At 38.8% G+C, this 15383-nt stretch overlaps 1 protein-coding gene across 1 annotated transcript in view; it reads left to right on the forward strand.

Moving 5' to 3' along the window:
* The window catches only part of NID1 (nidogen 1), a 43764-nt gene that overhangs the window by 13699 nt on the left and 14682 nt on the right, over nucleotides 1-15383 (forward strand). Inside the window, exons 8-12 of the mRNA XM_032102259.1 lie at nucleotides 1256-1501; nucleotides 2427-2570; nucleotides 3660-3788; nucleotides 6620-6763; nucleotides 7506-7628. Coding sequence (XP_031958150.1) covers nucleotides 1256-1501; nucleotides 2427-2570; nucleotides 3660-3788; nucleotides 6620-6763; nucleotides 7506-7628 — 786 coding nt within the window. The remainder of the gene's footprint in view (nucleotides 1-1255; nucleotides 1502-2426; nucleotides 2571-3659; nucleotides 3789-6619; nucleotides 6764-7505; nucleotides 7629-15383) is intronic.

The raw sequence follows: 15383 nt of genomic DNA on the forward strand, positions 1-15383 counted from the left end.
TTCTCTCTCCTCTCTCTCAATTCCTTTATCACAGATCCTAGGTTTCCTGAGAGAACCATTCTTCATTCTCTATTTACAGGGCAATCTTGTTTTGCTTACTTATTTTGCTTTCCTCTTCCTGGATGAAATTATGGGTGTTTCAAACCAGAAAGAAAAGAAGTGAGGTTGGAGTGTTGCTGCTGGCCAGCCAGCCCAGGTGCCAAAGAGCAGTACAGAGGAAGCAGCCTTTGGTGCACATGAATACTGGAGAGACTGCGCTTTGCTCCAAGGGTGCACTTTTGGTTGCTAGAGATAGCTGAAAATGGTGTAGTGGCATCATCATGGCCTTGTATTCACTAATGTCTGGGTTTGGTGGCCAGTGATGAACCCCCTCGTGCTTTGCCTGTTGTTAAGGACTGGGAGGAGGAGGAAGTGGAAGCAGCAGGAAGCTTCTGCTTTGCGCTGAACAACTTCAGAGTTTGGGCAGCATCTGCTCTATAGAACAGTTGCCTACGTGGCAGAAATGCTGTTCCCATGGAGGTAAAGTCAGGCTGGAGGGAGGTGTCGTTCAGGCCCGATTTGATTTACCAGGACTCAAACAGCTGCTATTCTACTGCCCCATGGCGTATCTAATGGATTCCTACTTAGCAGAAATCCAGATTTTGCCAGCTGTTGCAAGTGGAGTGATACAGGTGTGTTCTGGTATCCAAACAAAGAATAGTGGTGTTCTGAGGACCTCTCTGTTGGTGGGAGGATCCACAAGCCCAGATATTTTTCTTGAAGAGTTTTGTTCACAATTTTTCCCAATATAGAAAACTGTTGTGGAGCATACAGGAGCTCTCAGACATGCAGCTTCTTCAGGGCTCTGTTAAAATCCAAGGCTAATAGCCTACAATGAACTAAAAGTGGGTGTAGTTTAGGCTGGTGAGGTGGCTCTTGTCCTTATCTTGGAGATGTGTTATATAAATCCACCTAAAGAACCTCTGAGTTTGCTGAGTTGAATTTTCCTTTCGTTACTTGGAAACCCACAAAGTTAAATTTTTAAAACATGTCAAAATAAATGAAATTACTCATTTCTCAAAGCTGTGATACCTGAGAACAGAGTAAGTGTGCTCAAGTGCTTATTCCTTTGCATGGAAATACATCCATTTTTATAGCATCTTGCCTTTGACATTCCTATTTGCACTACACAAACTGCATCCCAAGTCTACAGATAGCATTTGACAGAGAGCTTTTGATCTCTGCTCTGATCAGTCTGTTTGCTGTCATGTTGCAGTGATCACTTCATCCTCCTCGAGGGAGTACACAGTGACAGAGCCAGAAAGGGATGGAGTTGCTTCTACGTACACGGGTGCCTATCAGTGGCGCCAGACCATCTCCTTTGATGAGTGCATCCATGATGACTCCCACTATTCTACTCCTGCTACTCAACAGCTCTCAGTGGACAGTGTGTTTGTCCTGTACAACAGAGACGAGCAGATCCTGCGATACGCCATGAGCAATTCCATCGGCCCCATCAGTGGTATGTATCCATTGCAAATTTTGCTTTTTCTCTTTTGTGAGTAATTAAGAACAGTCAGCCATTTTTTATAGCCTGTCCTAGCTGGTTGTTAAGAAGATTAATTAATTTCATTAGGTAGCAGCAGTCCAGATCCACCAGTGAAGAAGAGAAATGGAACTGTTGAGAATTTGTATTTTTACTTGAGAAAGAGTATTTAAGTGATGCTCTGTTCTTGAAATTCACTGGGGTTTTTGTCTAATTCCTTGAAATACTCTCAATATACCACCTTGAATCTATTCCCACTTGTATGCGTGGAGTATGGTGTTTACCTAATTTGTAGTTCCTCTATTAATTTTTTTTTTGGCATCGTCAGAGAAGAGAGCAAAAGAGTGGAATACGATTTACTATGGATGAGTTTCTATAATTTATCTTGAAACATGGCATTTTATCTTTGAATTGTAGGCTGCTTATGAAAGGTGTTTTTTTGGATGAGCTATCCAAGCTTGCACTAACATCAGAAAGAAAGCAAAGAGACAATTTGAAAATGCACACCAGATGAGTATAAAAACAGACTGTGCTCACTTTTGTTTGTTACAAAATAAAGTTCTGCTAATTAAAATGAATAAACCAAGCTGTTAAGAATCATGTTTTGAGTCTAGTGTCAGTGGCTGGAAGATGAATTTTCTTTCTGTCTTGCTCTTCAGAGAGGTTTTTGGGGTTCTTTTTGAGCTCAGTAGTCCTTTGTACAAGTAACAAGGAATACTGGTGCTATTAAATACATATCTAAGATTGGTGTCCTGCTTATCCACCTGCAAGTCCCTTTCTTCCTGATGCAAAAGTATGTTTCCTTGTTTAATGTGCATTACAAGCAACCTCCTTCTGGGCCTTAACTGGGGGCTATTACTTGGACAGAGTCATCAAGGCTAAATGTGGTCTCTCTTGCCAGATGGTTCTGCAGATATTAACCGGAATCCTTGCTACACTGGTACTCATAACTGTGACACCAACGCCGTGTGCCGTCCAGGAACTGGAAATCGTTTCCTCTGTGAATGTTCAATTGGCTTCCGTGGAGATGGAAACGTTTGCTACGGTATCAGAAGGCTTCCATTTGTTGCGAAACGAAAGCTCATGTAGAACTTATTTTCCTTGTGGTATATTGACCTTCAGGATTAGCCATTCCAGCAAAATGAACTGCCCTGAGAGGCTGGTTTTAAGGTTAGAGGGTTGCTGGGCTACCTGATGTATCTCAATAATCAAAGTAAGCAAGTTTGACTGTCTGGAAGAGTATGTTTTCCTAGCTTGCAAAACATCTTTCCCACCCAGTTTGTCTTTTTATAAAACATGTGGGAACTTAGTTGTGAGAAACCTACTATAATGCAAGTTCTGGTTAAAATGAGTCAACTAGTTTAAAGGTTCTCAGGGGAGATGAGAAATAGGAAATGCACATGCGGACAGAGTCATTGTGCAAGTCATTGAAATAATCTTTTTCATGATCTGCTTTGAAAACCCTTTTCTGTTCAAGAAGACTTGTATTTCCCCGTTCTGTCTAGCTCTGTATTCTTAGTGTATTTGGGTTTTGCCTTGTAATCAAATCACAGGTCTAATACTTGTTTTAAAGCAGTGAAAGTGGGTGTTAATGAAATATGTCATCCCTATTACCTAACCAAGTTTTGGGGTTTTTTTAAACCCAAAGCACAACTCTTTTTCCACTCCAACCCTTTAATCAACTTGCAAATGAAAACAACAGGATCACACTGTCCCTTCCAGTCCTCTAGTGCTGTGAGTTGTGCAGCAGTGGATTAGAGATGTATATGGATAATGAAATGGGAAGCCTTTCCTGGAGTTCATGCTCCCCCAGTAGTTATCATTGCTTCTGATCACTTAAGGCGGCAATTTTTTTGGCTCCTCTTTCTTCTCCAATTTTCTGTGCCTTCCCGTTATTATTCCATGATAGAGCTTCTTCTGGTTTGTTTTCTTCTTTTTGGTGCGGATTAGCTGAGGGCACAGTTACCTCAAAACTTATTTTCAGGTTATTAATATCTCTTAGGAGGTATGGTCTGTCCAAGCTGTGGCCTAAGTGCAGAAGACTGCTATTAGTCAGGAGTTCCCCAGTTTCTGGTTTTCTGGCATGCATATCAAATGCATCTTTGTAATAACCAAAATCCTTTTAATATCCTAGATATTGATGAGTGCTCAGAGCAGCCAGGGCTGTGTGGCACCAATGCAGACTGCAACAACCAGCCGGGAACCTACCGCTGCGAGTGTGTCGAGGGATACCAGTTTGCGGCAGATGGGCGGACTTGTGTTGGTGAGTTTCATGTTTCTTAAAAGCATTGCCCACCAGCCTTTGGGGTCTGATGTGTCTAGCAGAGACAGAAATCAGTGCTTCCCAATCTGTGCTGACTTCTATTGTGAGTGGAATTCAGGAGTTTGTGCTGCAGCTTGTGATTACTGGTTTTTTCTGTGTTTTCTAAGTGCTGTGCTTTTGGCTTTTTGAGGGTTTGTGTTTTGTTTCTTATGTCTAATCTAGAGTTCAACTTAACAGATGAGATTTTAGTTACAGATTCATCCCTTGGACAAGATAGTGCACAGTTCTAAATCAGTGTGTCTTGGCCACTGCAGACTTATTCTGAAGTGATAATTTATCATGATGAAAAGGAATTGTAGCTGCAGATCATTTGACTGTTAAAATCTTTGCAATTTGGCTCTTTAGTTGATTTTAAATGAACCATTACATATCAAATTCAGAAATTGTCACTGAACTAGTTTATTTTTCTGTAATTTAAAAACTTTTTTCTGGAGGAAGCCTGAGTTAATCTATATTTGCTAGACTACGGTTGTCCTAACAAGGACTATCTTTTTCCTGTTTGCCCTGTTTTTCACTCAAGTTGTAGAAATTCTTTTTGGAAAAAGGAATCCACAAATGGTAGATAGAAGAGGGATAATGACAAATAACAGATAAGAGGAGTAATGACTCTACTTCTAGAGCTGCAGCTGTCAGGATAGGATAGAGATTGGATTTTTTTTGTTAGAATTTTTATCTTTGCAACCTGACAGTAATTCTGTACCAACAAAATGTATACACACTCTTCCAGTATGGCTGGAAGCCATACACTTGCAGTATGGCTGGAAGTTCCTCTTTTTTTTGGAAATAAGCGATAACAGTTGAGGACTTTTTGCTTCTGTTGTTACTACAACTGCTGTTGTGGTGGAAGCTTAGTTATGCTTTGATCAGCTAATGCATCCAGGTTGTTGCTCATTATAGCCAAGACTGTTCTTCAGCTAAGACTGCGGAGCCTTCATCTTACAGCAGAGTTGCATTACTTTCTCTGAATTTGTGGCTTTGCATGCTGTGTATTACACTCCATCACAAGGCAAATTTGTCTGCTCCAGTAGGAATTACAATTCATGTCTGTTCCCTAAGTCACAGTGAACCCTAAGTCTCCCTTTGTTGCAGAACAGGCAGAAAAAGCAGCTTCTTCTACCCAGGCCACTGGAAGGGATAGGGTGAGATGTGGAAGAGCAGCTTTATGTTCCTTCTGTTGTGTCCAACACTGCACTTCTGTGACTTGGACCTGAAAGAGAACATTCTTCCCTCCAGCCATGACCTCACCAGCTTCACTCTACCACTTTCCCATGAAGCTGATGTTCTCCTTTTAGCAAGTGCTAAGTAATTCCTTGCCCAGCTTGAAGGGTTTCAGTTTGATCCCTTCCTTCAACCAAAACCAAATTGCATTTTTAAGGCTGAAGAGAGGGAAGATAGACTCTAGTTTCCCAACAGATTGAAAATAAATATCATGGTAATCTTTTCACAGTAGAAGGTTTTATAACCTACAGACAATTTGAACCCCAGAAGGGGCAATAGCAACTCTCTGTGCTTTTGCAAGTTGCTCAGGGATAACAGCTCTGACTCAGCTTTTATGGAACTGCCTTTTTTTTTCATACCAGCTGTGTGATTCACTGGGTAGCTTTAGTAGAGGGTTGTAAATAAATCCTGTTCTCCTATTTGTTGGATGAGAAACCGGAGGACTTGGGGACTTTCTTTGAGCTCCAACTCTTACCTTACGCATTTATAATGCTGTTCTTAATGAATTATTTTTTCATCTAAAACTTACTCCATCAAACAAAAGTATTAATGATTCTAACAATGATGTCATTTCCTCCAGAGAAACAGAAAAAATGAGTGTTTTCAGATATGGCTCTGATAGAAGATTTTTGTTATTTCCCTGCTGACACTGTGGTAGTTTCTGTCTGTGTACTGTGATGAAAGGAAGGTTGTAGAGTCTTGTCTTGGCCCTCTGTCAACTCCTTATAAAAACTGTGTAAAGAGAGCCTCAGTGTTACAGCAGCCTCTGTTACAGCAGCTGGAAGTCTGTTCCTAGATGTACACACTGGACACCCTATTTTTGTGGCCCAAAATTTTTGTAGTATTTTACCACTTCCTATTTCAAGTACCATGGCTTCCTTTCCTGTTCTCTGACATAACAGGCAAGCATAGGCAGAGCTCCAGCAGCTTCCTGAAACAATTTGTGTGCAAAGTAGTGCAGTGCCTTCAGAGTCACTGCTGTCAGCATGAGAGAGTTATGAAAAGCTGCAGGGTCTGGTTCCAGATCTCTCCAGTAGTTGACAAATGTGTTTATCTCCCACTGAGTGAGTCACAGCTCCTATGTATTGCCAAGTGACAGCAGCCCTGGGTCAGTGCTAGGTTAGTGTAGCAGGTCATCTGAATAATTCCCAGTGCAGTGAACTGGCCACTTAGCTAACATGTGAGGTAGCTCTGTGAGATGCCTTACATTTCTTCATTCAGGACTCCTTTTCATAAACAAAGCTGGTATGGATATTAGGATCTGTCACTATGGTAGCCTTTCTGCCCCATTCTATATTAACAAGCACCTGTGAGGTGCTGAGGACAATCAATTCATTGTAAAACACTAATAAGATCTAACACCAGTGAGAGGAGAGATTTCAGGGAAAAAAAAAATCCCAACCCCCAGAGTAAAAAACCCTCAGTTCCTTGTTTCCTTTCTCTTCTGTAATCTTTCACAGATGTTGTTCTCTCATATGAACTTACTCTGAGGCTTAGACTTTGTCAAGGAAAGTTCAGATTTTCATCTCCTCTCTTGCACATTTAACCTGCAGCTGTCGAGTATGTGGTAAACCACTGCCAGACGGGCACACACAACTGTGACATTCCTCAGCGTGCTCAGTGTGTGTACACCGGAGGGTCTGCCTACATCTGCACCTGCCTCCCTGGCTTCTCTGGAGATGGGCATGCCTGCGAGGGTGGGTAGCAACATTTATTGTGGGGCTTTTATACTCTTCACTGCACAGCTGGGCTGGTCTTTGCCGTCTCCTTGTCATGACTTAGTTGTCATTTCAAGTAGGAAATTTCATAGTTTAAATCCCTCAGGCAGGATTTTTAATTAAGCATTCCTCTTTTCCTCCCCTCACTTTTGAATTCACGCTTTAATATTTGGTCTGTAGAAGGTCCAAGATGAGATAAATGCACAAATTGCAGTAGTTGCAGCTGCAGACCTTTGTCTGCTGCAACTGTCTGCACTGTATTGATTTAGATTACTAAGGTGGTGACACAAAATGCTCAGACTACGTAAAAAAATTTACATTCTGTTTCATGTCAGTCTGAGTGCAGTGGGAGAGCAGCTTTACCTAACTACATGTTGTAAACAGGGCTAGCCAAATCCTATTTCTCTCGCTATGTTAAGCACTTTCTTTGGGAAATATGGACATATATGTCTAAAATACTGTGCGAGTTAATAATGTCTATTACCCTTTGGAATAGGAGAATGCTGAGATACAGAACCTAAAATACAGGCATGCTTCCCCCCCCGCCCCTCCCCTTTTTTTTCCTCCTTTGCATTTCTGTACTAGACATACTTCCAAAGAGCTGTCTGTGTGTCTAATCAGATACCCTAAAATAGGAGCCTGAAAATGCAGCAGGTTTGTACTTTATTTCATCACTCTGATTTGTCCATCAGTCACCTGAGATTGATCTTTTCTTTTACAGATGTAGATGAATGTCAACAGGGCCACTGTCATCCAGATGCTTTCTGCTACAACACTCCTGGGTCCTTCAGCTGCCACTGTAAGGCAGGTTATCGTGGGGATGGTTTCCGATGTGTGTTAGGAGGTAAAATTCTATAGTTCTTGAAAGTTGGACCAGAAATATAATTTGGGATTTGGAGGATATATATCTTAATTTGGTTCCCTTCTGAAACAAAGTGTCTACTGACACACTGGTGTCTCTATTCTTCTTGAGTCTTTCAAGTTTAGGACTTTACCAAGCTTTTGTCAAAACTTGTATCTTGACTGCTATCACATTTTCATGATATCCTGTTCAATGTCCCATTTTACGTTTTGGTTGTTCTATCCTCAGCAGTTTTCAGTCCCAAGCTGATACTATCTTTTGAAGTTGCCTTGTGTAAAGGTTTGATCGTGGGGGTGATTTGGTTTGCATACCTGGTAACTACATACCATAAAACATCAGGAATTGTTGGCAATTCAAATGAATGCAATACTTACAGGAGAAAAGTGAAAAATGAGACCCAAGTCATGAGGCTGTTGTCTGCAGTGTGATCTAGATGCCTACATGCCACATACAGCCTGTGGTCTAGAAAGACTACAGTTTCTAGCTGGCACTTACTTGTTTCTGTATTTATCCTGTTATTCTCTATTCAGGAGAAAGTTCTTTACCCTCACACTTCTGTTTCTCTATTGTACTTTGAGGCTTGAAGTATAAAACTCATCTTGAAGATATGCTTAAAAAAAAAAAAAAGAAAGAAAGGAACATTGGAGCACAAAGTAGCATTTTTGTTTTACTTTAATTCCACGGCATGGCAAACCTATGGGTCAGCACTCAGGTTTTGTAGAATGGTGAATGCTTTCATCCAGGAAATAAAGCCTACCTTCTCAGTCTATTCAAACCCAATTCTTCTTGCCCCTAGGATTCTTGCTGTTGGGCATTTCTCAACAGACTGAAACTTAAACTGTGCAGACAAGAGTAGCAAGAATATTCTAGGGCCAAAAGGAAAGAAAGGGTTTGGAGGTTTTGCTTGGGTTGTTTTTGGTTTTTTTAATAATGGACATACTTGCATAAAAGTGCTTGTCTGTGTGGCATGATATTACTACCTGAAACTTAAATATTTTTATCTTGCCTCTATATTTCCTAATTCTGAATTTCTAACTTTTTTTCCCCCCCACAATTGGATGCTCGGTTTTTAAAACCAAAAGGCAAAGGATTGTACAGAGGAAAGAAAAAAAATCACAAAGTTGTTTCTATTTTTAGATCATATTTACATGGCACTTCACCATGTGCACAGTAACATGTCATGTGAAATCACCCAGTGCTTGTAGATTTTTATATCATAGGGAAATTGTAGGAGGTTTTGAAGTGTTTAATTCTGAGGCCTAGCTTTTGCCTCTTTGTCAGTCTTTTAATATAATTTTTAACTAACATTTCATGCATGATCACCCATGTGTATTTTCATTTTAGTGCCAGAAGAATGAAGAACTACCTGGTGTTTATGACTTCTGTCAAAATATTTAGCTAACTATCCAGCTGCTAAAAACAGAATTATTTTTCCTAGAGGAGAAAATTGATGTGAATAATTTGAAGCAAATCAAACCTTAAAGTTTCCAGTTCCTCAGGCAGAATTATAGAGGCAAAAACATTGCTTTCATGTTTTCCACATGCCCTTTGTAGATGAAACGGGTGGTTTGGTAGACTGATATTTGAAATCAACCAATTAGCTTTATTACAAGGACACAATTTCTTCTGAGTATATGTGATGATATACTTAATTGGGTTTTTTTTTTGTGTTATTCTTAACACCTTTTCTTATGCAGTGGTTAGTGTGTCTCCTAAACTGATAAGCAGACGGTATTATTTGGTAGTAACTTTATTTCCTACTTATCCTGTACACTTCTTCACTTTCTGTACTCAACACAATTTTGTCTTGAACGGGGATTTTTCCGTGTCACAATATTAACAGTAGTAACAAAATATTTTTAAGATATTCTTAAGAGTTTTGTATCTACTGTTTTAGTGGGTACAGATCTGCCAGGTTTTGTTAGTCTTCATATATGCCTCACTGATTTTTTTTAATACTGTTTTGTATTAGCAGTAAAAGACAGGCTTTTAGAAACACTTGTACCAATTATCTCTGCTCATTAAATGTTCTGAGCAGAAAAACAATCTGTATAGATAAGAAGTCTCACTTTTGCTGAATTGTGACTGAAATGCAAAGTATCTGTTGCTCAGCCAGTCTGCAGCAATGGCAATGTTTACAATTTAGCGACTGCTCCCTTCTTAGAGTTAATAGAACAATAACTGCCCTTGGGGTGTCATCTGTTGCTACAGCTTTAGTGCCTCTAGAATGGATAGATCCATCAGTTAATCATTGCCAGGAGACAGAAATACACTATACTTTCTGAAACCTCCCAAAAGTAATTTAGTTTACTCTAGCACCCGATTTGTAAAGTGAGTTGCTTTGGAATGGAGATTGCAGAGGAGTCTGTATTGTATTCAGCTCTAATTAGAGACCCTTTCTTCCCCTTTTTACCCGCTGAGGTTTTGATCTAGTAAGCTTCAGTGTAGTAACTGAAGTTTTTCCTGGTTGTTAACAGCATGGAAAGTTTCATTCACCCAAATACTCAGTTCTTTTTCCTGTTCTCTGTTCCAACCCATGTGTTAAATTACTTGCTTGTTTGGTGTCTTTATTATTATGTGAAACCTACTGTTAAATCTCAAAGGCAACTCTTGAAACAAGTAGACTCACAAGAAAAATGGATTTGAGTCACACACAGGGAATGTCTGTAGGAGTGGGCCAGCAGGATAATGAAAGAGTTAATGATGTTGGAATGTCCTGCTGCTCCCAGCTATTAAGAAAGTCTGTACTTCATTATTTCCTCACGCTTCATTTTTCCATTTCAAAAAAACCAGATGTCTGAGTGTTTCTACCCCTACAGACCCCAGACACTGTTTACTAAACAGAAACAAGCCTAGATTCTTGGAGCTAGGAACTCTTAAGAGCTATTCTCTGATCATCTGTGTGCAACTGGTTTCACATGAGAAACACACTTACCAGGACTAAACTGTAAGTGAGGAGTTACAAAGGAAAATGAAGGAAAAAAGGGAAGCGTTTTCATTTGGGTTTTTAATTTTTTTTTTTTCTCCAGCATCTGAGGACAGAAATTAAAAATGTCACTATAAGTCTTTGAAGAAGAGAAGTCCGTACATCTCAGCTTCTCATCCTTTTACTCAGCTTCCATCATTTTTAAGAGAAGTCCATAAATCATTTTCTGCAGTGTTGCTACGAGAGCATTCCTCCATGACTAAAAATACCTTGAATATTTGTATATGGCTTTAGTTTGGTTTTTTCTCCATTCTGTTTCTTTCTTCACGTATGTGATAAACGTATACATGTATGGTTTTCATCTCATATTTCTATATTCATGCTACTTCCATTTTCATTTTTACAAATTCCATAATATATTTCAGTGACTTTTAAATTCCAGATTGCTACTGGTAATTCATGAATCAACTGGGGAAAAAAAAAAGTTTAAAACACATCAAATATGAATTGATTCTTCTGAAGGAGGACATATATTTCGCTGAAGTTCAGGATGCACCATTCTGTGTATCTAGTCTGACTTGTACTCTGTTCCACAGGACACAAATTCTTCATCGCACTTTTGATCTCTGTTCTGCTCTACAGCTTCTATCTTAGGAGCATTTTTCTGTACACTCATTCAATTTTTCACTGTTCTTTTGAACTGTGGTTGCCAGAGCTGGACACAGTACTTCTTGAATCATCTGCCCAGCCTCATATTCTTCTCAATGCCTGTATATTCCCTGTGTATATGCTGAATTCTTATTTACATCCTCTCACAACCCCTACAGAACTGAGCTGTGATCTGCTGATAGCTTTTTTGGGTTGTAGTTTCAAAGATAGACTTATCTTTAGAGGCTTGTCTACACAGGGTATTCGAAGAAGTGTAACTTTACATTTACATCCTGTCCTTCTCGTGTTTTGTGGTCTGTTTCACTTCCACAAATGATGCAACCTATAGTTGTGTATCTTCCTCTGGAATCCAAATGACGGAATTAAATTTCTTAATAAGGAAATTTAAAATCAAGACTAAGGTAATATGGGAATTTACTAAAGATACCACTGCTTCATGACATTTGACTACTGACTCAGATTATTTCTTTCAGTTTTTAATCATTTGCCAAATTAAGTGCTTAGTTTCAAAAATGATGCTGCCCTGTGGGCATAAGTAGAGCACCCTAGGAAAACACAAAGCTATTAGGTCAGAGTATTACCTTCAGCAGTTAAGCATCAACTGCACCAAAACCCAGTGAGGAGGGGTTTTACTTAATTTTATGGCAAGTGCTGGTCAGTAACGTTTAAATGCATACACTGAAAAATACTGTGACTTGATCCTGCTGTTAATGAAAGGCTGATGTCACCCCTGTTTTCTTTCACCACCAAAGATTACCTAGGTCCTGCCTTTACTTGTTGTTTCATCTCTGGCAGAATGAACTAATCCTGGTGTATATAATTTTTATCATCATTGACATGATCATTTACCTTGGCTTTGAAATGTGGTTTTCAAGAATGGTAAGAACCTCCTGAAAATCAGGGCTAGTTATCCCTGGATATGGAGACTTGAAATAGGCACGGCTTGTTTTCCATTTGCTACAATCAGGTGCAGTAGTAGATGTAACAGCACTGTTACAGCAGGTAGATGTTATTTGCTCTTGGCACTACCAGTTGTATTTAATGGACTTCTGCTTCTTGCCAATCATGAGATCAGAGGACTCTCATAATGTTAATTGTTCTGTATCTTTGAAGAGTCTTGACTGGATGAAATATTGCAGTATTTATGTTGAAGGCAGGATCACTAAGAAACCACATTTAGGCTGCTGTAATGAAGGAAATTTACTGGCTCTTAGGTTTGTGTCTGGATGCTGGCTTACAAAGTAGCCCTTGTACTACCTAAATATGTGCCATTTCTTGTTACCCTTTTCATCTAAATTGTGCTGTTAGCTCATCAAGGCAAGAAATGTGCTTTATTTGTTGTGTCAATCTCATCTTTCAATCCCATTGTCATAGCTAGACTAATTTCAGAGAGTTAATTAATGCAATTTAAAACTTGCAAAATCAGAGCATCTTCTCTTAACCTCAGTGAGTAAAAGGTATGGCAGTATAAGCAGTGTAAGCAGACTATTTATCCCAACCCACTGTCATCTGTATCCAGGATTATTGTGCCTTCATTGTTGCATAGGCTACAACACTGTACTGGGTTTCAGCTCACGGTTCTTCAGGTGCCTCTAAACTGTAAGCATAGTAATCCTGGTCATGATTCAGAGATAAGGAGAAAAAAATGGAGAATGGATTCCAAGTGCTTGGTTGAACTGTCCTTTAGTTTAGTGACTTGTTTGGTTTATAAGCTTTAATATTGGTTAAATTCATATTAGGGAGTCAAAACAAAATGTTGAAAGACAGGTTAAAGTGATTGAGTCAGCACAGATGAACATGGCAACACTGGATTTATTTCTTTTCAGAATGTCTGTTTAACATAGATTACTTATTGTACTTGATACTGTTAATAAAGTGATCAGTAATATAACGGATTTTCATGAGCAAAGAAGTAGTAAAATACACAATTATTCCTAAAAATGAGTGACAATAGGGTATTTGCAAATACTTTTATGCAGGTAAAATTTCAGCATTGATGGGTTTTTATAAAGAACCAATCATATGCTCTGCCTTATAGAAATTATACTAATTTTGAAAATTTTGTTTGACAAGTCTCTTGACTTTAGTGTTGCTGACTGCATAAGCAGACCATTTGTGAGACTGGTCTTGATCATTGTGAGATAAGTTCTCTTCAAAAATACAATCAGAATTCCTGTATAAAATCTGAAGATATTAATGTGAATATTGTCTTGAAATTAGAACAGATACTGTTATTTCAAGTTACCGATAACACTAATATATTTTATGTGTAATCACTGGGTCCTGTCTGGGAGTGTATACACCCTCTTTTCCATAATTCATATAGAATATTGATTGAAAAATTGTAACCTGTTGGTATATACCCTAATTTTATGAGTTGGGAAGAAGAAAAGGATCAGCTTCTAGCTTTGTTTTTTATATCGTACTGAGGAGTTAATAGTGTCTCTCAAAGCTGATAGGAATACAATTATGAATTTTTTTCTCCACTGGACAAAAATGGGGGGGCGGGGGTAGTTTACCAATACTCTGTGTTCCCCCTGCTTTCTCCCGTGAGCAGTGCACACAATGAGAGTTTAGAATTCAAAAAAAACTGTGGCGAAACCATCTGTTTCCTGGAATCAACATTTCTTTTACCTGCATGCTGCACAGTACACTGAATACATGAAAACAAAATTTGACACAGATAATGGAAGCTTTCCCACAGGGCCTGATTTTGTAGGTTGATTCAAGGCTCTCCACCACCCACATTAAAACTGATGCCAAGTATTCCAGTTGTTCATAGAGCTGTTCTCCAGTCATTTATATTCCTCTAATTATGTCCAGGTGCAGGAAACTTGTCCAAAGCTTTTGCTTGCATAACTAGTTTAGATAATAATAAAATTATTTATTTTTTGATTTTGTGTGATTTACACCACAACAGTCTGTAGATGCATGGGATTATCTTTTTGCTTGGCTGGGGTTGGTCTAGTCTGAGCCACACAAAACTAATGCTGTCCACCAGGCAATGTAAAAACAAGGAAAGGACTAAATGGAAGTGTAATGTTAAAGACTCTTCAGCAGACAGTTTGTGCTAAATATTTCTAAATGTCTGTGGAAATCATTGACAGGGAAAACATACTCTCCTATAATTACAGCTTTCTCTCCCAGGGATCTCAAGTGTATGGTAAAACAAAGCCATATTTCTTTGTCTGGAGAAGGAAATACATTATTTTTACTGTATTCTTTCAATTTCATAATGTTGTTTGGCTTCTAGAAGATATATTGATCCAGATGACTTTCTCTACTGCATAATAGATAATATAATAAGAAGGTGTATATTTTAGTTCAGACTATTTTGTAAAATTGAAACATAAAGAGACAGATCCCTGAATATCCTGATAATCTGAAAAGTTTCTTTCCTCTGTAGGAAAGAATATATATATATTACTGTTCCTACAGTAGTATATATGCATGTGGTGTAGCCAATGTGCATGTTGTGTTTCTCTGTGCTTCACCAGGGAGTAGACAACTTGTGTCTGCAATTCCTTTCTTAGATACACAAGAATCAAATGAGTGCTCAAACTTCATAACTGAACTTTAAAAACCTAATATACATCATAGTAATGAGCTGCTTCACTTCCTAAGATCTGTAGAAAATTTGGCCTCTGCCTCATGTTGTGGTATTCTCTTGTGGCTTTGAAGGGAATCTCGACTTTTTAGCATTACAAAAAAACCTTCAGCCACTGTAGGGTCTGTCTAATTTGTCACATTTTAAGGCCCATGGATAATTGCCAATGAGTAGACATCAGGTTCAAAAGTCAGACAGAATGTTCTTGTTCATCTGCCTCAAGGAGAACAACTGTGTTTTCCAGCTTCTGTTTATGACCCTTCAATGAAGGAAGATGCAGAGGATCTGTTTGTTCTCTTTTAAACTAGACAGTGAAAGATAAAATAAGTTTAAGGCAAATGCATCACACTTACATAGGGCAGACTCATTGCAGCTGTTCTGAAGTCATATGCCTTCAAGGTTTGTAACAGTGTCATGTTCCACTAGAGGTAAGAATTCTTGTGTGTAGGTGGTCAGCATATGTTAACTGTTAATGGACTGTAGTTATTAGCTAAGACAGAAATATTCACTGGGGTTTGTTTTGTTCTCTTGGTTT

This window comes from Corvus moneduloides, chromosome 3, assembly GCF_009650955.1.
Source record: "Corvus moneduloides isolate bCorMon1 chromosome 3, bCorMon1.pri, whole genome shotgun sequence".
NCBI classification, from domain to species: domain Eukaryota; kingdom Metazoa; phylum Chordata; class Aves; order Passeriformes; family Corvidae; genus Corvus; species Corvus moneduloides.